General features: G+C 41.9%; 3 protein-coding genes across 4 annotated transcripts; 2 read left to right on the top strand and 1 right to left on the bottom strand.

The window, feature by feature from the left end:
• Window positions 1-4,427: 4,427 nt before the first annotated feature.
• On the top strand, window positions 4,428-7,794 carry gfi1aa (growth factor independent 1A transcription repressor a). Its single transcript, XM_029525205.1, has 8 exons — window positions 4,428-4,449; window positions 5,395-5,463; window positions 5,559-5,750; window positions 5,899-6,102; window positions 6,292-6,680; window positions 6,954-7,091; window positions 7,174-7,339; window positions 7,425-7,794. The coding sequence occupies exons 3-8, from the start codon at window positions 5,657-5,659 to the stop codon at window positions 7,601-7,603; spliced, it is 1,170 nt and encodes a 389-aa protein (XP_029381065.1). The 5' UTR covers window positions 4,428-4,449; window positions 5,395-5,463; window positions 5,559-5,656; the 3' UTR covers window positions 7,604-7,794.
• A 506-nt stretch (window positions 7,795-8,300) lies between these two features.
• Window positions 8,301-17,147, bottom strand: rpap2 (RNA polymerase II associated protein 2). Of its 2 annotated transcripts, none has more exons than XM_029525443.1 (12): window positions 17,028-17,141; window positions 16,795-16,840; window positions 16,464-16,578; window positions 15,932-16,030; window positions 15,769-15,834; window positions 15,591-15,679; window positions 15,444-15,479; window positions 14,149-15,283; window positions 13,857-13,963; window positions 13,633-13,713; window positions 11,758-11,826; window positions 8,301-8,813 (listed from the first exon to the last, which is right to left on the bottom strand). In XM_029525443.1, the coding sequence occupies exons 1-12, from the start codon at window positions 17,062-17,064 to the stop codon at window positions 8,669-8,671; spliced, it is 2,025 nt and encodes a 674-aa protein (XP_029381303.1). In that variant the 5' UTR covers window positions 17,065-17,141; the 3' UTR covers window positions 8,301-8,668. The 2 variants fall into 2 exon arrangements, with proteins under 2 accessions (XP_029381303.1, XP_029381304.1); XM_029525444.1 differs by lacking the exon at window positions 8,301-8,813 and adding an exon at window positions 9,203-11,122 and having other exon boundaries at window positions 17,028-17,147.
• glmna (glomulin, FKBP associated protein a) lies at window positions 17,135-23,065 on the top strand. Its single transcript, XM_029525445.1, has 19 exons — window positions 17,135-17,208; window positions 17,622-17,702; window positions 18,299-18,424; window positions 18,509-18,622; window positions 18,771-18,879; window positions 18,972-19,254; window positions 19,369-19,468; window positions 19,578-19,759; window positions 19,882-19,935; window positions 20,228-20,258; window positions 20,572-20,661; window positions 20,775-20,816; window positions 20,896-20,969; window positions 21,057-21,141; window positions 21,255-21,364; window positions 21,628-21,691; window positions 22,165-22,300; window positions 22,456-22,526; window positions 22,618-23,065. The coding sequence occupies exons 2-19, from the start codon at window positions 17,664-17,666 to the stop codon at window positions 22,705-22,707; spliced, it is 1,800 nt and encodes a 599-aa protein (XP_029381305.1). The 5' UTR covers window positions 17,135-17,208; window positions 17,622-17,663; the 3' UTR covers window positions 22,708-23,065.
• The last annotated feature ends 153 nt before the right edge of the window (window positions 23,066-23,218 follow it).

Raw genomic sequence — 23,218 nt, 5'->3', positions numbered from 1 at the left:
CGGCATATCCCACCAGATGTGACATTCAGCCACTCTTACAAATGCTGTGATGAGTAAAATGATCTGTAGAAATTACATGTCTCTTACACTATGGATCCTCCTATTCCCAGACACCAGGCTACAGCTTACCCAACCAAAATAGTCTGCTGTGATTAATTTGAGTAATGAATGTCATCCTGGTGTCATTCAGGAGTCAGAGTTTATGGACATTCGTAGGAACAAAATCAGACACGAGAGAGCGCAGATTAGAGTTAGAGACTTTTCCAGGAACTAGACATAAAATCTTTACCTATCAAGAAGAGCAATGCGGTACAGATCAAAACAAAGCAACTTGATTTTCTGCTCTCCGCAGGTCTTTTAGGTAAAAGAATGATTTTACCGCCAATATTTTAATTCAGTCAACCAAAAATGACATTCAGATACCTGCAGTTTGGTTGTTATTGTTTTATTGCATTTGAAATACACACTACGAAATTGTACATATATAGTTAATATTTATACACTCCGGGTTGATTTGGGCTCTGCTATAGTGGAAATAACTATTTAACTACATTATTAAATGATGAAGCAATAGGTCAGTGTGAGAATCAATGTTGGATCTGTCAACAACTTCTGAAAAAAAGGAACTTCTATATTTCTGTTCAAGTAAGATAGATGATATCTCCCACTGTCAGTGTTCAGATGATCTTAGTGTGAGATAAGAAAAGTCAAAGTCACTCTTGTGGACAGCTCTGTCAGGAGCTGCTCAAGGTCAGTTTCTGTAGAACTGATTTCACAATGAAGAAGGAGAAGCAACCATCCAGTCATCCCTCGGTAGTTTCAGCAGTTAAGAAGGCTTCGCACTGGGAGTGGAGGGTGTGGTTGGCATAAAAAGGGGTAAAACTGCTTGAACATTTGTCCTAAATGTTTTGTCGTACCATGCTATTGTAATATCAAAATGAGGATTTATTATTTGTTGTTCTGTGCGCTGACAACTCGTGTTTTTTGTCCTAAAAAGCCACAAAATAAAATTGAAAACGGATGACACTGAGGTTAGAGTGGACTTGCAGAAAGTCACACATCAAATGCATTCACAAGCACACCACAGATAAGAGGAATGAACCCTGTTGAGAGTAACACGCTCTTGTCTTTCCTGCCTCTTCTCACTGCTGATCACATTTATTTTCGTTTGCATAAAAACATATCAGTAATTCACACCTTCCAAAACAACTCTTTACTGTTCATTCCAAAGATAAATGACTGTAATAACAGCACATACACGGTTAACTTGCCAACACTTTTTCAACTCCATGCACATTTTTCGGGGTTGAATTAATACGGAGTGAAGTTCAGTTATAGTACAATTACACATCCTCTCCCTGTGTGGCACAAAAGGGCCAAGTGGATAGCAAACAATGAGTACTTAACAAAATCAAATCAGTTCTGCTAAACATAAATTGAGTTCCACTAACTTTTAACTCCAGATAAAGCATATCAGGGCCAGCAGAGATGAAGGTTCTGTGTCACAACCTGTTTTTCTTCACACACCATGTGACTGATGTTTTACACCCCATGCAGAAACAGACAGGGCAATGTTTTCTGTGTGAAATAAGAGGCACACCTCGGATCAAAAAAAAAGAAAAAAGAAAAGGTTGTGCAGACATGGCGGAGAGAATTTCAGTAATCTTGTTTAAGATTTCTAAAGAGAAAAAAATATATCATGTGGGGTAGAAAATGTAGAATATAAAATAAGTTGCATTTCAGCTGAATAGAGGCTGGTAGAGGTTATTTTTCAACACGTACAACACTGAAATAAATGAAAGCATACACATACCCACGAGCCGCAAGCAAACTTACGCTTGACTCTGTCTGTTGAACTTTGACCTTTGAAACAGCCGTCTAAGCCCCAAACGTGTACAATGAGACACAATGACCAGGAAGCCCTGGTTAGGTTTCTTCACATCCACCCACCAATGTCCCACATGAGATACTTTTAGGGGGGATTTACAACCAGAAATGGGCTGCTGGAGCTGCTGATCACAGGATTGATGAGGGAGGTGATTTGTAGAGTGTTTATAGCATAAATCCAGACATCTGCTTTTGTGTGACGTGACAGTTTGTTTTCAGTGTTTCCTCAGTTTCTCTCACTTTCAGGTTTTTTTGTTTTGTTTTGTTTTTGGTGTGTGTGTGGGGGGGGGGGGTTGTGTGTGTGTCTGTGCAAGAAATCTGGGCTAAAGTTTCAGGACCCCACAGCAATTAGTCAGCAAAAGTTCAATCAGAAAGATTATCCTAACAAGTAAATCAATGACATAAATCAAATCCATTTGAGGTAACACACACACACTACTGCTGCAGGACAGGGAGATTTTAAATGCAAAGTGAGTGAGAACAACAGAACGTTTGTGGACCTCCTGTGTGAAAGAAGAACCGTCTTGTGGTCAGTAACATCCAGTAAATCATTCATCATGATCACGCTCAGTTCCTATCTGTTGGCTGCAGTTGGGGCAGGCTGAGAGCCTGATGAGATTGGGGCTGCGGGGGTGGGGGTCCATGTGGTTGAACCTGAGGAAAAGGACCAAAATCACATTGCAGCCAGAGAGAAAAGGATGGAAATAGTTTAAAGGGGAAAGTGAGGGGGTTGTTTAAGTCGTGGTTAGAGTTCTGGAGTCAGAGGAACCTGTGAGGGGATGAGATAGCATGATGTGGTTTTCATTGTGATGCCACAGCGGAGCGATGCAGGGGCGGGTGCTTCAGATTGAGTGCTGAGGAGAAAACAGGGACATAAACCTGGGAAGTCAGTTTGGCCACAATATGCTGTGATGAATTAGGGCTAAATATGAATAATCGAAACAAAAATCATTACAATTATCACTATAACCGAATACCACAATATGTGTTTAAATGCAACTCCAGGACTGTAGAAAAGTTAACTGAATGAGACTTTTTTTTTTTTAATTATTATTCTTATCTGCAATAACAACATCTGACTTAGTTTCTTTGTAAACAGTCTAATACAAAGGGAAACAATGTAACTTTTAAAAGAAATGATAATATGTATCCTTGTTACAAATTAAAGTATTGAATTTATTTGTAAAACGTGTTTGCTTGGTTTGGAACACTGTGGGTTTTTGTTTCTAAACCTTCCATTAGCTCGGGAGGCTAATGTTAGTTTATGCTAGCAAACTAGCTTGACATTGCAACTTAATGAGTTAGTGATCTGACTTCGCTCTTTAACCAGGATGTATCTTCTCTTTTCCTATTCACACTTTTCTTTATGCAGTGAATTGTGATGAAGTGCAGTGTGACACAAATCAAGACACAATGTTGCTGAGCTGCCACGCTCTCTGCTCCACTTGTCAACATTCACATGCATGCGGTGATCAGACTGTGGCCTCAGGTGGATTTAAAGCTGCGTCTGCTCATCCTCTTTATATACTGGGAGGCTCAACATTTACCTCAACACAAGTAGCCATTTAACCCAACTGCACCTCCACCAAGGTGGACAACTGCTGCTGTGACAGGAACAAAAGAAAAAAACCACAAGACCCCCACCACCTTGATTTTGACAAAAAATCAAGGCATGCGGATGAAGAGGTGGAGGGGTGAGGGCTTGAGTGCAGGGGGAGGGGGGTGTTAGAGAAACAAGAGAGGAGGCTGTGGTCACACTGATAGTGTCTGTGCATTTGGTTTCCTGTTCTGAGTCAGTGTATAACACTGTTTGAATGTTGGTCTTGAGAGCATTATCAGAAATCTGCCAGTATCAGTGAGCAGCTCTATTTCAATTCTTCTCTATTAATGTCCACTTCAAGTAAGAGACATATTGAACTATATGAAGACTTTGACGAAGTGTCGCTGAGTGACCAAGAGCTGAAGAGATGGTTGATTATGGAGCTTTCTCCAATGCATCACCACATGTTGTAAAAATCTGAGATATATTTAATGATATATGAAGTCCCAGACTGGAATTCTTGGGAAGACTCTGATGTGATGTCTTTGCTCTTACTGTGCTAAACGTCACCACTGATCATCAGAAAGAGGAGACCTGCCTAGAAGTTCCAGTGTTGCCAAATTGGATGATTATTCTTTCCACCAGTCTCCAACAATATAATACACGAAAGCAAGACTACACAATGAAAGTTAAGACATTATATTAAGATGTATAATGATAATGAAATGAAAGGAGACCAGATCTAACTAGCAACTCAACCAATTTGTGTTTATATGATGCTAGTGTTGAGATTGAGGGGACTCTTTTATCACAATATGAATCAGTGTTTTTGTTTGACTGTCATGTGTGACTAACATAAAAATGAATTTCTGAGAGGGTTTGGGTGTGCGCACGCATATGAGAGAGATGAGTCGAGGATTTGTGGTTTGCAGCTTGTGACTGATATTTTGACTAGCAGGCTGACTGTGGACAGTGTGTGTCCTCCGAGGTGGGACGTACTTCCTGCAGTGTCACTGCTGTGTGTGAGTATGGGACATGTGTTTCAGCTTCATGCCTCGCCTATCTGCGCTTTGCTTGCAGGTCTCCAACTTGCTGCAGCTGCATCAAACAAACTCAGTTCCCACATCGGACAAAAAAAAAAAAAAATCGATTGCACTGTGCTTTTGGTCCGAGCTTGAACGGAGCCCAGATCTTTGCTATGATTTATATTTTGAGCCTGACAGATTTCGACTGGAAACCTCTTATTTTCTATCTTTGCTGTCTCTCTCCCTCCTCCTCAGTGGACAGTCCGGTCTGGGTTTTAGCCGGAAGGGGGTCTGATGTTGTGAGACAGTGAGGCTGAAGTCAGGGTGGTAAACTGAAGCAGTGTTTCTGTAAAGGGATACCTGGGCTCCCCACCAGCAGGCTGGTGTGCAGAGCGGCCGTGCGCGTCTCATTAACCGGATCACTTTACCAGCGTCAAACAAATAGGTCATTATCCATCACAGTCCGCTCTGTCTGCCCGGGACATCCACAAACACACACTTTTCATTCAAATTATAAAGTTGACAACGACTTTTGGTTATCGTGGATCGAGGGCCCCAGGCACTTCTCGACTGTGTTTTCACTTCACGTTGACTTTAGACTTGGAGCGTCAATCACACAGCTTTAAATGTCCAAACGCACAAATCTAATCTCGGTTTTAATTGATTTAAATATCATACTTTGTTTACATAGCGAGTCTAACAGTGGTCAAAATGATCATAAGATCTTTACATCCCAAATAACAAATAAGCATCAAGAAACGGTTTTCTAGTTCAAAGATAGACCGTCATGTCATAATATTGACTTGAGTCACTTGAGCGACTTGAACGACTCAACTTTTGCTTCATGTTAAACCCATGAACGCTTTAAGTTCCTGTGAATGATGAGTCCTACTGACAGCTGCCACTGTATGCCATTAAAGACACACAATATCTGCTCTTCAGTCCCAGATCTGCCGGGACCCTTTGAGGGGAAGGTGGTCGTGCTTTTGACCACCTGCACCGCGACACCTGGTAAACGACACGGCGTCACCGCGCATGCGTAATAGCGTGCCAAAAAATCCAAACGCCGTTTTGCCTGTCAACCAATAGTGTCCCAATCTGTCCAGAGATAAAGTCAGAGCAGTCGGGGACAGAGTGAAGTTGAGGATTTCAGACGTGAGTGGCTCTGACTCCAGGAGAGTGGGAGGAAAAACAAAAGAAAAACATGCCGAGGTCTTTCCTGGTGAAGAGTAAACGGGCCCACAGCTACCACCAGCCCCGCTACCAGGACGACGGCTACAGCAGAGCGGACACGGCAGGTAAGTTGGTTTGTGCGTAATTACGCACCGGGATGATTTATCGCGCTTCAGTGGGGATATCACGTTAAAGTAAAGACAAAACAACCAACACTTTTATCTCAATCAGTCAGAACAAGTCGGTTAACTCGTTCTCCTTTTCCTCCGTTAGTGGCCAATTCTCAAGCGGAGTTTGAGTCCAACTTGGAGCCGCAGGAGGATGAGCCCGCCGGTGCTGACAGACTGTCCCCCGGGTCCCAGCTGCGGTCCTCGGGCTCTCTGTCCTCCAGCTCTCCGCTCAGCTGCGGGGACAGCGTGTGTGACCGATCCTCAGACTGTGATTTCTGGCGGCCCCCGTCTCCCTCGTCCTCGCCAGGTTTGCTCAGATAGATGTTGGTTTTTAGAAGTGACAGTGGATTGTTAAAGACCCAGCAGATATGTTGGTTTAAGGCCAGTTGGAGCAGCAAGCGTGTCATGACGTAAAATTTACATCAAACAAACTTTACAGCTGCCATTAGCACTAATAGCACCATAGCACTCAAACTACATCCACATTTATTCCCAGATTCAGAAAAATGCTGTCCCGTTCCAGCAACAGAGGACGGTCCCCACTTCAACATCCCCCTCTTCCCTTACTCCTGGTCAGCCTTCTCCGGCTCCCAGCAGAGGCACCTGGTCCAGGAGCCCTTCCGCCGCCTCCAGGGCCACAGGGAGCCCAACTCACCCGTCAGCCTCTACGGGCCAGAGGACGGCGGCACAGAGTCTCTTTACGCACAGCGAGGTCCCGGAGCCGGATTCTACCAAGCCCGCCACCTCCGCAGGATAGGGGACGCAGACGAGCTGTATCTGGATATAAAGCAGAAACCTCGGGCTCAGGAAATCAAGTCTGAGAATGGTTTCGTCTGCTCAAACTTCAAGTCAAACGGATCATACAAGTGCATTAAATGCTGCAAGGTTCGTCTCCCTGGTTCGCTTGAGGAAAATCCCGAGATTGCAGGGATGCTGATGATCCTACTGATTGCCTATTTTACTGACTATCAAGATAGATAAATATGTTAAATCTCATTATTATATATTACACACTACCAGTCAAAAGTTTTCTTTTCATTTGAATGAGAAAGTGTGTCCAAACTTTCGACTGGTGACTGTATATTATATCCGCATCTGTATTTCCGTTTTGAGGTGGATTTAGAATTAAAAGTGTCATTAATCTATATTTCCCAAAAGGTGTTTTCCACACCGCACGGCCTGGAGGTTCATGTGCGGCGTTCGCACAGCGGGACGCGGCCGTTTGAGTGCGGGGTTTGCGGGAAAACCTTCGGACACGCAGTGAGCCTGGATCAGCACCGAGCGGTTCACTCTCAGGTAGGAGAAAACACGAAGGCCTCAGGGCCCGAAGCTGCAGAGCAGAGGCCCCAAACAGTCCGCTCTAAATCTTGTTTTTAAGGAGAGGAGCTTCAGCTGCAAAATCTGCGGGAAAAGCTTCAAACGCTCGTCCACGCTGTCCACGCACCTGCTCATCCACTCGGACACCAGGCCGTACCCGTGCCAGTACTGCGGGAAGAGGTTCCACCAGAAGTCAGACATGAAGAAACACACTTTCATCCACACAGGTGAGACACCGCAAACACACGGCAGCTCACCTCATTCCACCCAAACCGACTTTCCCACCTGTCCGGTTTCTCATTTGTGTGCCAGGTGAGAAGCCGCACAAGTGTCAGGTTTGCGGGAAAGCTTTCAGCCAGAGCTCCAATCTGATCACGCACAGCAGGAAACACACGGGATTCAAACCGTTCGGCTGCGACCTGTGCGGGAAAGGCTTCCAGAGGAAGGTGGACCTGAGGAGACACAAAGAGACGCAGCACGGACTGAAATGAACAGACGAGATGCTCAAATAAAACCCTGCACTTTGACTGTACTGACTAATCACATAGATGGTCGGGGTTTATTTTATTCTATTTGTTGTATTTTCTCTGCATTTTTCCCCCACTGTTCAATGTAGTTTACTATTTAGTCTGATATTTCTGATGTTGATTTTATGGAAATAAAAGTTAATTTATCGAGTGTTTCTAATATTAAATATTTTAATATATATTAAAAAACATTTATCCAATCACCTATAAAAAAAACTGGCTTCTGAAGAATATTTCCTACAACTTTTACATTTCTGTCGACTTTCAGATTTGTAGTCCGATGTTTGCCTTTGAGGCTCTGTTGTCACTTTTTTCAGTTAAGAATTAACAAGACGTGGACTTAAATATTTCTACATAGAAATGCTCGCTAAATCGTAAAACCCTGTTTCTCACCATTTCGATTTTTCATTTCTAAACTGACGCATGGCTCTGCGTGTCCCTCCACTGATCTGATTGTTGGGACGTTGTGAAAAACGAGAAGCTGACCGGAGCATCTCAGGCCATCAATCACGTCTCCAATCTGCATGACAGGTTAAAGTTCTTAAAAAGAAAAACGTTTTGTTGCGTGCGCCACCTGGTCAAAGCCAAATATTTTCACACACACGCATTGTTAACAAACTCATATAACAAATGACATTATGGTGCCATAAACCTTCATGTGAAGGAAGTCTGGAGAAAATAGCGTCACTTTTATTACAGCAGAAGTTCTTCCAGGGCGGCAATAAGCAGCGAGTCCACATGGCGTTTTCTCTGGGAAAAGCTGGGTGTGATTTATTTGGCTGTGTGGGTTAAACATCCACTGCTGCAAAACTTAGAGGATCTGATTTGCACACATCTCACCACAGATTGTGTACATACAGTAATGCTGCTCCAACAATATCAAACAGTCCCCACTCCTACATCCTAGATCAGATTAAAACCGGGAAAAATAGGAGTTTTTAAATCCAGATATATTAATGAAGAAATATACAGAAAAGGTCTGCTATATCTATTCTATGTAGTAAGAATGTCCGTCACTGACTCCGTGTGTCAGTGTGTTGGGGTTTTTAGAAGTTGGACTAAGTTGAGTAAGTCCTGCTGCTGTAGATTGAGCTCTCCCATCAGTGTGTTCAAGTACTCCACTGATGCCGGCATCTCCACAGCCCTTCGCACCACTGCAGACACCTCTGACAACCTGAAACACAAAACACACAGAAATGATACACAGCCACACACTAACCAGGTACCAGAGCAAAAAGGAAACATTTATATGCCATATGCTTCATATGCTTCTGAAGGACACAATTCATCACCCATTTTAAAGACTGTGCTAAAATGAAAATGTATCTTTGACCAATAACTGTCCAGTGATAGAATCTTAACTTCTTTTTTTCACAACATGCTGTGACATGGCAGATCAGGATTCACACTGTGCAAAAAAAATAGGCTTGCTGAGTCATCTGGTTCCTTTCGGTGAAAAAAAACAAAAAAACAAAAGCAAAAACAAACAAACAAAAAAACAAAAAAAAAAAAACAACACAGACCAAGTCTTTCAATTATGTCTATCAGAGTATGAGTGCTATTCTTTACTCTGCAATTTGCCCAGGTAACTCATCAAATCTGCTTTTGAGACCAAAGAGCTGTTGTGATTCTGATCATTGGGGTAACATAAGAAACTCTGGTCCTTGTATACAAGCTCAGGTTTCTTATCTGGAAGCACTCGTCTATAACTCTGATCATCCCTCCAGACAAAACTTGGAAACTTTGTTACAGTGCTCATACTTTCTCTCTGGGAACTCCTGGCAGAATATCCAAGTTTACCAAAACCAGGAAAGGGCCTTGCCCAAATTTTTGACCTTAAATACGATTTTAACAAATGTAACAAACGTGTGGGACAACATCTTAAATCTAAACGCACACTACGAATACAACTAACAGGTTGAGGGACTATGTGTAGATGTGTCAAATGTATCATTTCATTTGGAATCCTTACCTGCATCGTAAACCAGTAAAGAGACACACACACACTTCACTCTTGGCCAAGTGCGCGTTTTAGCTGTGAAGGAACATCTGTGTGTGGTGTCTTCTCGATCGTCATCGTCAACAGTGAGTAAGTGCACCGCTAATATGAACCAATATGCCTAATTTCCCTTGTGTGTGCAAATCCTTCACTCTCATGAGGTAAATTGAAAAAATATCACTAATCTCAGGGACCTTTAGTTTATCCAGTCACTTGCATCATTTACAAATCTCAACTCAATCAAGCACCTTTAGCACGAGAGCCATGGTAGAAACGTCAAGGGTGTCAAATCAGCATGGATCAAAATGACAATGTAAAGATTGAAGATTTTTAATCTCTAAATGGACCATTTGCCACGTGATTTTCTTTACTTCTCTGATGTCCATCATTGGCGTGTGCCTCCCCGTGTACCTGCCCTGTCTACCTATGTGGGGGTTTGCTGCTGGTTAATCTCTGGTTCACCCCAGGGTCTAGTGTTGCAGGGGGGGATATCCATTATTCAGCTGGCCTGAACAATAGAGGCCAGACTAGCTCCACAGCTGCTATGCAGCAGACAGATAAGACAGCACACCAAATAATTCATGATGGAGGAATGGAAGGATGGAGAAGCTTGAAGTTAAACAGGTACTAATGAAATCATAGAGTATCAATGGGACATGTGACGCAGAGAATAAATGTTTTCTAAATAGCAGCTGATTATCTCAGGCAAATAAAATGGAAACTGTTTTAAGTGCCTGGATGATAATCCGTCAAGTGGTTCCTGCTGCAGCCATGGACATTACCTCAACCTGCTATTATATACATGTTATTACATGGTTCGTCAGTAATAGAATATTAAAACATTACACTCCTGAAATATTGATTTCTCAACACAACAAAGCACCTACAACCAGATCAAAGCCGCAACGTGCAGACAATAGTTGAGAACAGTTTTATTACAACTTAAACTCTTTTTTACTCACCTCCATTTCCCAAACATCACAGAGAGTTCTTATGTTAATTGAAGTTATTTCATAGACAAAATACCCAACGATTTTCAGAGGCAATAACATTTTCTGAAAGATTTTTGAGACTGCTTTAGGAGTGATGGATTTACTGTACATAAAAGGCTGAAAAACACTTAGTATATTCTTTTGTTAAGTTCAAGAGAGCCCATAATGTACGTTATGAAACTGATGTAAACAGGCCAGGGGCCACTGAGAGAATCATAAATCAGAGTCAGACGAGCATCAGGTGGAAGTTTTCCCAGCCAGGGCAATTTGAAGTGCCCATTTTGCTTGAACGTATACAGAGGTACTCGTGTGTGTGTGTGTGTGTGTGTGTGTGTGTGTGTGCGCATATGTGTATTTAACTTGAAAGTGTACAGGGCTGCTTGTACGTGCCTTCTGCTGCATCACGGATCTGGAGAGGGGCAATCAGGTGGAGATAAGGCCATGAGGCGTCTGTGTGTACTCAGACGGGAGCAGCACGGAACTGTCCATGAACTACCAACACACACACACACACCATATGGCACAGGCTAACCAATGTGCCACATCATACAGTATTTTGCCAAATCATTTAGGAAATGTTACAGCTTTGTTGTGTTGTTGCAGTTGGATGATGAACGGCACAGCTTTGTTCATAAATTATTGCAGTGTTATACATATTGATGAGCGTTAGCTAATGATTGGTATATTGTGATTATTTTAGTATTACACCTTGCGTCCTCTTCACTTGTAATGATCTCACCTGCAGTACTTGCTTGTTTTAGCTTGTGCTTTGGCCAAAAAACCTAATAAGTTCATACTTGACTCTAAATGAATACTTGTGCCAAACTTAAAGATAATACCTGAAGGTGTTACAGCGACGTATTGATGAAGATTGGATGGATGTACAGATGTATGAACACAGAAGCTAAAAACATAATGTCTCTGCTGCTGTGGAGGCATAAAACTGTAGTGTATCCTTCATATGCTACATGGCAGGGTAGATTTCTTGGGAAACACTGGAAACAATATTTTTTTCCCCTCAATCTTGCTACTTTGACACAGCGAGCAGCGGTCCAGCTAATGTCGTGAAGGGTCTTGGTAGTGTACTAATGCATTCACATTTACACACAAACACATTGTGAACTTACAGATGTAGAAGCACCAACGCTATGAGAGTCCACTCTGGAGTTTTGTGGATAATGTTTGTGTTGGTGAATCTGTAGTATTGAGAGGGGAAAAAAAAAAAAAAGCCACAGTGAGAAACTGGGAAGTACAGCAAAGTAACACACCATCATAACTTACATTGAGATTGAATGAAAATACACAAGAATAACTTAATTTGAGGAACCTTGGGCGGGTGTCCAATATCACGTCACACTGTTGGTTAGTAAACTGGGAAAACACAATGTGCACAAGGACGGGCTGAGTACCCCAAACACTGCCTCCATTAGAGCAGTGATATATGCCACTCTGACAGCACTGTGTAAATTTTTTGGCTTCAGCTTCTTGTCAGCAGGGCCTCTTGACGGCACAAATAGAATTCCTGGAAACAGGACTCTAGAGGTTTTACTCTGCTGCCTATTCGGCTTTTAAATCACCGACAGTGATTTAAAAGCAGTCCTGTTGAAAACATCCTAACTAGCCAATGCGAGGAATACACAATATGTCTCTGGCAGGAAATGTTCAAGTTTAAAATATTTTCAATAAATCACTATACTGGCCACTACTGGGCGATATTTATTACATTTCTATTATGTATGCAGAAGCTTTCTTTTTCACAGTGGATATTTTGTCACAGGAGCAAATAATAAAAATCTGTCATTTTCAGTTAGCTGTATTGCAACACAGGCACTTTCCCTACCTTGACAAAAGTCAAAATACCTGCTGTGGAAAAAAAGCCTCTAATTGGTTCTCTAACTTTGGTGACCTCATGCAATATTACAACATGGCTCCACCCAGCATCAACCTGAGCCCAGGTATAATTAGCCTGAAGTGGCAACACCTATGACCGTGTACAAAGCTTTAAAAACAACGAAACATGTAATACTGTATGCAGTATAGAGTGCAGAGGGGGAGACATGGTGAATGTTTTAAGAAGGTTGCCAAACATGTGATAACATTTGACAGAAAGCCACATGCATATTCTATCCATGCTGATGTTTCAGAATAGCACACACCAAAAATGACACCTCAGTAAATGCATGCATACAGACACATAAAAAATAAACGTGTGAAGAAATTTGCTGAGCCAAAGAGCCCTTTTCACAGAGAGGTCTGAGTCATAGTAGTTAAAAAAAATAAAAATAAAATAAATAAAATTCATAACTGTGTTCCCCTGGGGGGAGGAGAGTTTCCCATGGTGTTGCTGGAAGGTTTAATTTGTTTATTATTTATAGATTTAGTCATTAAAACGTTGCTAATGCACATTTCTTTTACAACACTACAATGGACTTAAGCAGAGCAAATGCATGTTTTGCTGAGTCTGCCAGCAAAACATGCATTTGCTCATGTATGTGTTTTGGTAGTTCTAAAATAATGCGTAAATGTCATATTACACATATAATATGTCCAAAAAGCATCTTAAGGAATTACAAAATGACCCATGACCCTTGTGTACAGGTCAACTTTAATCCAGCGTCACCATTTCTTCAGTGCAACAGAACACTGCAGAGAAGCAGCAAGCAATTATTCTGTTATTTGCAGGGATAAGACGTAGCTGTTTGTTCTTAAATGTTAAAATATGTTGTGACCACTTATTTCCTGTCAACACTCCATTATCTGGCTTCTTGAGACCATAAAAGTTAAAAAGTTAGGCTTTGTGATGCATTTTCAGCCTTGTAGAAATGCAAAGACTTCACAGGTGTATGTGGACGGAGGGGAAACCTGAAAAGATAATGCCTCTAGCTTTGTCATCGGCAAAGAGGCATAGATGCGTGTGGTGATAGTTACTTAGTGACCTCATGCTGACAGAGTACAGAGAGCGAGGTGTGAAGTGTAAAGGGATTTATGCGTGCTGTACTGACCTGAATGTCCTGACCAGATTGTTCAAGTCAGTGGAAACGTCAGTCATGGTGAGACGCAGTGGACCCACAATATTTCTGAGACTGCACAAAAGAAAAATACATCTTTTAGGGTCCTGGGTTTACATGAACAACAAAATAGAAATACACAAAATATAGTGAAAGACATGAAATTGTTGCTGAGCTATACAGCCCATAAGAGAAACAGACATAAAACATAGACCCACCAATTAGTGAGTTTCTCCACTGCAATTCGTTTCTGGATGAGATGCTGAGCATTAGAGTCGATAAGGGGCAGTACTTTGTCCTTTGCGCCATGCTCCTGGACTGTCACCTAGTGGGAGAAAAAAAAGATACATCTGTGAGACATGGAAATTAAACTTCAGTACATAAACTCACTAAAGTACCAATCAAATTAGTTTTTACAATATATTTTCTATATAGTGCCTCCCTGTAGTCGTTCACTCTTACAACAATGACCCCCCATGAAAAAATTACTCACTTTTCTCTTTAACTCACCTGCTTTCCATATGGTGTCTGTGTGTCTTCAGGCAGATTCCACGTCCCTTTATAAAACTCCCTCACTCTGAGCTCCTGCTGTTGGGTCTCCTTCTTCAAAGTCTCTAAGTCTGGAGCTGCAGCAGACGGCCTCTTCGTCACCTCAGCATCAGCTCCTACACAACTCTCCATTGTTACTTCATCCTCAAGGTCGTCTTCATCCAGCTCCTCCTTACATACATCACTGCAGGGAGCGGTCAGTGAATGGTCAGCACCATACAGGAACTTCCTGGTCTCATCAGTGCTCCATTCCCTCAAGGTTTTTCTCAAAGTGTTGAGGAGATTCAGACGAATGGACTCTGGTGTTGGTGCAGAAGTATGGTCCTTTAGTAGATTTCGTAGCCCTGCTGCTCCTCTCTTGCTCATACCCACCTGAGTGATGGTGAGTACTGGCTCGGTGGACATTGTTGCAATGCGGCTGTTCTCATCAGCTGTGTTTATTGTTGAAGATGAGAGATGTTTGTTTTGTACTGAGGGCTTTGAGTCTATAGGTGCAGAGCTAAATGGTGTTGTGTCTTCTGCTGATTGATGTGCTGAAACAGGCAGGGAAACAGTGTGACCCACAGTCTGAGACAAACTGCACATGTTCATCTTAGCTGTGGCATCTTCCACACAGGGTCCCTCAGGCGTGTCCTTCTCCTCTGGTAGCTTCAGGGCAGTATCTATCCTGTGCAATTGTCTGAAATCAGCAGTAATTTCTGTTTCACATGCATGAATCTCTTTCCTTTCATGATTTATTAGTTCTCTGTTCTTCTCTGCATCATGACTTTTCTTTTGCTCTTTTTTCTCCCGATCTCCTGGTTCTCCAGGTTGTTTTTTTAACCTTTGCATTTTTCCTTGGATTCCATTCATATCATCTTCTTTGCATTTAGGCAGGTCACCCCAGTGTACCCTGGGTCTCTGCTGCTGGCAGACCACACTGGTGACAAAGTCATGTTCTTGTTCAAGGTCACTGCTGTCACTGTGGCTGAGGCTTCCTTCAGGGCATGGCTGCTGAGAACTATGAGGCTCTGCAGGCTGAGCAACCAACGGCCTCTCGATGTCCTCCCTTTGGAGAGGTCTCTCCACCAGAAACACCTCCTCACCAGAGCTCCCACTGGACAGACATGTGTAAGGCTGAATTATCAGATCTTTTACAGTGAAAATCTAAAAATGGCTACATTTACATAATTGTTGTTATAACTGGCTGCAATAAATCTCAGATATAATGCTATTTAATATTTGGATGTAAAAACTTATTTAGATTCGATAATTACCCATCTCCTTTCTTCATCAACTTTATTTCTGTCGGACTGTGGAGCGATAAAGGACACAAGCACATGACATTAGTATGTAGGAAAATTATTATATTATTATATTAAGAATTTTTTTTTTCTCCAGGAAAAAGCCAGGGAGAAATATACCTCTCATGCTGCCTGAGCCAAAGAGGTGCCTTTGAAATTTGTAGTTCAAAACCTCTGGAGGCTTTGTAGCAGAAGTTACTACAAAAACACTAAACATAAAAAAGAGATTTAAGTGTTATCATTTTGAGTTTTTCTACACGAATATTAAACATATTTTTAACATCTGTAGCAGAATTACCTTGCGCTCTGTAATGTCGTACACTTTATTGGTCTTAGTAGAAATTTTATACTGTTGCGTTGGGACCTAAAACATGAACATTAAGTGAGTCAAGATAAACAGATTAAAAGAATAAGACATAGTAATGTCTGCTTCACACTTCCAACAGCACAGCTAGCCTTACCTTGCCCAGTTTATTGGGACATATGGGATAGCCACAGAGTTTAACAATGGATCTCTCCTCCACAACATCTTTGTAATTAGCTGGAGTGATAAATTTGGCCTGTGGGGAAAGGAGAATGAAAACAAGCTTAACACAACAACTATTACACCTTCAATGTGAAAAACTAAAGAGGAGGAAAACACAGTAACAATGGTAATCAGGTGACAGTTGGGGGAATTTAAATCAGTTATTATATCATAGGTCCCATACTTTTCATTTGTAGTGACCACAACAGTAGATAGTACAGATTAGAGAGGTGTTGCTGGGGCTTCACCCTTATCACTTTAACATAAAAAAGACAATCAGCCAGTCAGGGTGTAAAATAAAACTAGCACGTGGGGAGTACATTTCCCTTCTTATATATTAAAAAAAAAAAAAAAAAAGTTAGAAAGACTGAAATCAGGGCTGTGTGTGGAAGATGTGTGTTATGTATGAGACTGGGTTTGTGCCGGTCCGCCCTCCCAAAGAAAAACTGAACTGAGATTATACATACACAATCCACCAGGAAGTCTTCAGTCACACTGTCCTCCAGGAGCCGCTCCACTACCTTCAGAGCTCTTCTCTCCAGCTCCAGCTTCTCCCTCAGCTTTTCTTTCACCACCTCCCTCCTACACAAACAACAAACAGTACAGCAAGCGTTGCTGCTTTTCTTATGTGTACGAGTTGACACGTATTACTTCATTCCCACTGCACCTTTACAACAGACGATCCATTTACTGGTGCTGCCGGTCAGTCTGACAGTATCAGTATATGTAGCAGTGCATTATCCTAGCAGCGGAAAAACTAGCATCGCAGAAAGTTCATAGAAATGTGTCCTAGCCCACCTTCTTGCTTCCTCTTCCGCGGTCAGCGATTTAACATGTTTTCCACCTGCCAGAAAACAAGGCATGTTTAAAAGGGTGAGCTGTTCCCTCTGAAAGTTAGCAGTGAAGCAGCAACAACACAATCCTCAGCGTCGGTAAAACACAACTAACTATAAAATCCATAATTCTTAAATTTAACTAACAGGCTTCTTCACCCTAACACTGGCATGAAAGAAAAAAACTCTGAAACTAACCCTTTCTGGCTCCGCTGCTTCTCCCCGTCGTCTCCATGCTGTTTCTGTTTTCTACGCTTTCACCTTTGACCGCTGACGTATTTACTTCTACGGCGAGCCCGAGCGGACAACCCAGCCGCCAGTCCCCGGTCCAGGCGGCGTGCTGCGACTGTTACCGGACTGTGGTGGACATGTCTCCCGGGTGTGTATCCAGCTCAGTATCGTCCTGTTTCTAACTTTATATCCGCCGACAGAGAGGACTGTTGGCGGCCATGTTCGGCTAATTCATCTCAGCTCGGTGAACAGGCTGTTTTTTGTTTTTTTTTTTTTCAGTTCATGGCGGAGCTAATTTGGAATAATGGAGACTAGCATTAATCCAGCTGTTTCCAGGAGCCTGTACAGTCAACAAAAGATTATCTGACCTTAGCCTGAACGTATTCTACCATATACATGCCTGTGTACTGTCAGTAATGATTCAGCTCATGTAGAGCCAGCTAGTTTTTTTTTTTTTGGGGGGGGGTCTTGAATTTGGCGCAGTTTGATAATCAGATGGGATGCTGTCCATAAAAAAAAAAAACAATAATAATAACATTCATTGTCCTGTTTGTTCTGGAGCTTTTCTGTGTGACAGACATAAAGCTCCTGGAAACGGCACAGATGGCCCTGGAGCAGCTCAGTGATGTGGTCCAGAGATGTGTGAGTCTGTCAGAACTGATGCTTCATCCATCCACCCAGCAACACCACATCTCTCCACCCGTCTGTTAACATGTTTACACCGTCAGTGGGAGAGGCTGTCTGGGAGTCAGCTGTGTGCTTCTGTCTGTAGCTGTAGGAATAAAGTGTTCTGGCCAGTGAACTATTCTTCTGTCTGTTCTCCATCAGCATGAAGGAAGCACAGATGTATAAAAAACAGTTGAGATTATCTGGACCTTTCGGTTCTTTACTCTTCTTCCCCAAGTCACTACAGAACACTTACTAAATAAACTTAATAACTTTGAGACTTAAAATGATATTTTGCTGACTATTGATTTGCCGTGGGTTTTTTCCCATTTCATTATGTATAAAATTACAAAATCTCATAAGATTAGGGAGTATGCATGAATGGATTCTTCAAACTGCTTGTTTTTTTTTTTTTTTTTTTTTGCATCCACAGTCCAAAACCCTGTAGGTATTTACTTTGTCATGATATCAAACAGCAAATTCGCATATTTGACAGCTGGGACAGATCTATTTATAACCATTTTCTGTAGATGAACTTTTTAAGCCCTGTATTTGTTTTCTCTGGTATACAGCAAGCACTTCCCGATGACAGCTACACCTCTGAGGATCACGATGTCTTCAGCATTGCTGGGCAAACCTGCATTGAGGATGGGAACAGTGCACAGGTCCTCAGTATTATCCTGGATGAAAAGAATCAGGTAGATTTCTTCTAAGCTTTCAGCACATATTCGTATTTAGAAGTGTGTCATGCTGCTTTACATGACCCTGTATTCTTCCTGTAGGACCTAGTCAGGTGTATGGGTTGGAATCTGCTGCCTGCCCTGATTAAGGTTTTGCTCAGAAAGGAAGACAAGCACCTTCATCATTGCCTGGCTATTTTGAACCACCTTCTAGAGGTCTGTTCATCCGCTTCACAAAATTACATATAGTAGTCAAGTTCTATCCAAAGTAGTTCATTTAAAAAACAAAAAAACACCCTCGAAACTAAAACACTCAAATCTAGCAGTGTAAAGATGTTTTTGATGTGGAGTGTTGGTTGTCCAGACTTGCAGGCCCAAGGAACTACTGATTGGCCTGCTGGAGCAGCTGGAGCAGGATGATGCTGTCACTATAGCAGAAAGCATCCATCTGCTGTTGAATCCTCTCCAGAAAGGTACGGAGCATTTCTCTAAAGATCACTCAAATATACTTGGGATGAACTCGCATTGAGCCATTTTCATAGCTTCACTTGTCTCCTCCTCTCAGTGCTGCTGTGTTTGGGTAGCCGTAAGGCCTCCTCCCTGAGCATGACTCTGTCCTCTGTGCTGGACCAGGTGGCCAAACTGCCTCTACCTCAAACCAAGGACCAAGAGGAGGATGATGTCTTCTCACTTTGCCGCTGCTGCACCGACCTGATCGTCTTCATCAGACCCTTTGTCCATGAGGTCAGGCAACACCTACTGAACAGCAGAGAGCAGAGTGAGAACACAGATAAAACAGAGGGTAAACAGGATAAAGAAAATGAACTGCGGACAGAACTGCTTAAATTGTGAGTTCCTAACTTAAAATGTAGTATCTATCAGCTTTTCTCTCTTTCGCTCACATTATAGCGAGGAGAAGTATGAACATGATCGTCTTTTAAGTGTATGTTTCTGCTCTGCAGCTGTATGAAATCCCTGAGTCATCCGTTGTTGGAGGTACAACTCAAGGACCCTGACACTCTGCTTGTGTCTCCCCTCAGGGATTTTGCGACAGAAATTCTGGTGCGTTATGAAATGAAAATTAATCCACCACAATAACCTGGAAAGAGCTGCCCTCATCCTGTAATATTAGTGTAACTGTTGAGATGAGTCGTGTGTTGGTTTTGTGCAGAATACTCTCAGCGATATTGGAGAATCCCTGGCCAGTCTTGTGCACCAGCCACTGCTGAAGAGAAAACAGCTTCCAGGCTTCCTGGAGGAGGAGGTGCGTTATCCTAAAGAGTCTTTGGCCAGCCTGACTCACCTGGTGTTCGTCCATCACTTGGCTGCTGATACATTCCCCAGTGTTTTCAAGTGAGTTAGAGAAAATATCACTCACCATTAATTGTTTACACAGCCCTACTTGGCTGCCAATTCGAGATGGGCAACACCACTTTGAATGGATGGATTGTTAACATGTCTGCATGTCTCTCCAGTCCTGTGTTCTCTCTTCGGTGTAACATGGAGCACATCTGCTTCCTCCTGTCCAGGTGAATATACTGTGTGGCATAATATGGCAGTGTTTCTGTTGGTGCTGCTGTGTCAGAATTGCAAGTGGAGTTCACAGAGAAGTACATAGTGACAAAAATAATGCCAAATCAAATCAATTAAATTAAAGATTACAGTGTAGTTACCCCAAACACTGAATTAAGTTTCCTTTACACATTAAAGACAAAATAATATGATGGATAATGATAAATACAGTTGGATGTTCTTGTTAATATCTGAGGTTAGTTTGTGTCTATTTGTGAAACAAAGTGAAATTTACTTTTGTTTTGTCAGAATGGAGGAGACCAGGATTCAGAAAGGACTGGTAAGTCAACTGGAAACTCAATTCAAGATGAAGCTTTCTTCCTTGACATTGAAGATTAGTTGTCTTATGGTTTCAAAATTTTACACATTTACAAAAAAGTAATTCCTGGCACCTCATAGACTTTATCCTTTATTTACCTGCGTTGTGTAGTTGTGTTGTAAAAGCCGTGTGAAAGTTGTTGTTGCCATGTTGTGGTCTAAATCAAATCATCTGTACTGACGGTATTTTAGCACATCTCAGATTCAACGTTCATCACCATGGTGGAAACCTTAGATTCAATTTTGTGTTTGTGTTTGTGTTTGCCATCACACAGGAGCTATATGAAAAGAGTCTGGTGCGGGTAGTGGATGGCAGTCTGCCTGCAGAGCTGCTGGAGATCAAAACCTTCCTCACAGTCCCTCAGGTGAACACAGTTATCTACTCTGGTTATTCATGTAACCGCAGCTTGTATTCAGCTGCAGCTGTTTTAGTGACACTATATTCATCACAATTATTCATTTCAATTTCACTTTTCAGAACTTAGTGAAGGTGATGACGATATGTTCAAGACATGATTTGGTAAGTCTCCACATTTGTAGATAAATGTACTTAAGTGTTACTCTCTCTTAAAATGTAATTCTTTCTTCTTCCTCACCAGAGAATTAAAAGTCTGAAGGTGTTCCAGCTCAACATTGACAAATTTGACACAGAGGCCAAGTATAATTTTTTCCAGTAAGCCCCCTTTCCTCTCAGAAATCATCACAAAGGTCTTTCTTTGTCACTCTCCTCAGTATAATGACTTTTATGACCTCGTTTCAGGTACATGCTGAAGATCAGCGGTCACTCAGGAGTTGAGGGCTACATCATCAAAAACATCAAGAATCAGATAGATGTCACACTGCAGGTGATTTTCCACTTTCTGTATAATGATGACTGGGGCCATTGTTGCTAACTTCGGCAGGTTCTGGTGCAGGAACCAGCTTAATTCTCTCTCTGCCTCTGTCTGCCCATCTTCAGCCAGGGAACAGTAACACCTGGTTTGAAGGGGCTCACCTGCTCCCCCTGCTGAGAAAGGTTCTCATACTCCCAGACGGCCCAGAGACGGACCTCCTCCAGTATCTGGACAGGTCAGCACTCACACTGTAACAGTCCGGCACCAACCCCAGTGGTGATCCAAACAGTCGGCTTGAGCGTCAGACAATGATGTTCCCCTGTTAAAACGTTTTTGTTTGTTCTTGTCAAGTGAAAAAGATTTGATGCAAAGTAAAGAGATAGCGATCAATACATTATCATAATATAATTGAAGTAACGTAATGAATCTGTTACATTGGTCTTATTTTTGAAGAACTGTGAGCGAAATGCAGACTGAGCAGGTTATTTGTTTTCTCAGAGTGATGGAATCTCTCAACCTGCTGCGTTACCTGGTCATAAGAGACAAAGTGACAGAAAATCAGGTCAGTATAACCTTCACACTGGAGCTAAACAATGATTCAGCAAAAGTGATTTTTTATTTTCACGGTCTTAAATCCATGGGTGGATTACTGAACAGGATTAGGGGCTGCCCTGACCCGCAGTGTCTGTATGAAGTGATTTTTCTTGTTTGATTGTAAATCAAATAACTCTGCAGAGACAGAGACATTCAAAACAATCAAAGAGGACATATGCAAGTAATAGAAGTACAAAAAGATGCAGAATGTCCACAGATAGACACAAAATGGATATGAAGTTGGTGACAGTAGACTCAGAGTCACTCTCAGTAGCAGGGCAGGGGCCTTTCACGTCTATGTCCAGAAACCCATTGTCATCTGTACATGCTTGAGGTGAACAAATTCTTTCAGTACTTCTCATGTGAAAAGCCACCAACCAATTTGCGATTCCCAGAATACATCTGCCTGTCACAGCCTGCACTCATGATGTTTTTCTGCAGACGGGGATCTGGACAGAGCTTTACAAAATAGAAGATATGTTCATGAAGCCTCTGCGTGTCGGACTTAACATGTCGAGAGCTCACTATGAGAAGGAGCTGCAGAACACCATGGAGGCCAAGAAGAGCAAGGCCAAAGGTCAGACTGCCACTTACTTATTAATACTCTATAACACTTGTGTGTAATTAAAATGTACCTTTCTACAACAATAACAGCTTTTTTATAAATAAACGCAGAATAGACACTCTGCTGTAGCAGCTCACATACTGACAGCACAAATGTGTCTTTTCCAGAGGAGCCCATGCTGTCTGTGTCTGTTGGTGATGAGAAGCTGCCCAACATGACATCAGAGTCCCAGATTCAGGTCAGCGGCTGTTTCATATTCATGAGAATCAAAAAGCTATTTATTGCACAGCACAGTGATGACCTGACTGAATTTTAATGTGTCCTCTCAGGCTCTACACTCAGCCCTACACACGTTCGACATGATTGAGAGCGTGTTGGTACGGATAGAGGAGCTCATCGATGTTAAGGAAAATCTTTGAATGAGTTTAAGTGTTACTGCCAAACATCCTCACCTGTCTCAGGACTGAATGGAAAAAAGCCTTCAACTGCCCTGTGGGGTAAATCTGTTGTGGGAGCATTTCAAAAATTTGAACCATCCACTCACTTTTTAAAATTCATTTCAGGTTGATGTCAGCAGGTCTGCTGAGTATTTAGTTATTTAGTATTTAAGTACAATTGTAAAATGGTTCAAAGGGTCTCCCAAACAAACAAACATATGAGAGCTGGGAAATTTCTATCACTTCTGTAATTGCTACAAACTTTTGTATACACAAAGGTTAAATAAAGTTTGGTTCATCTAGGAAACATTCCTATGGTAACAATCACAAATTGTCGCATTTTGGATTTTTTTTTTGTTATTATGCACTAAAAACTACAGAGTTTTGGGATTATTCAATGTTCTATATTTACATTTTGAACAGGTTTGAAAAATGTTGCTATTACATAAGAAAATAAATCCTTTTTTTCTTAAAAATATCTGTGCGCGCACAC

Source organism: Echeneis naucrates, chromosome 17, assembly GCF_900963305.1.
Source record: "Echeneis naucrates chromosome 17, fEcheNa1.1, whole genome shotgun sequence".
Classification (NCBI taxonomy): domain Eukaryota; kingdom Metazoa; phylum Chordata; class Actinopteri; order Carangiformes; family Echeneidae; genus Echeneis; species Echeneis naucrates.
This window is presented reverse-complemented; position numbering and strand designations above follow the sequence as displayed.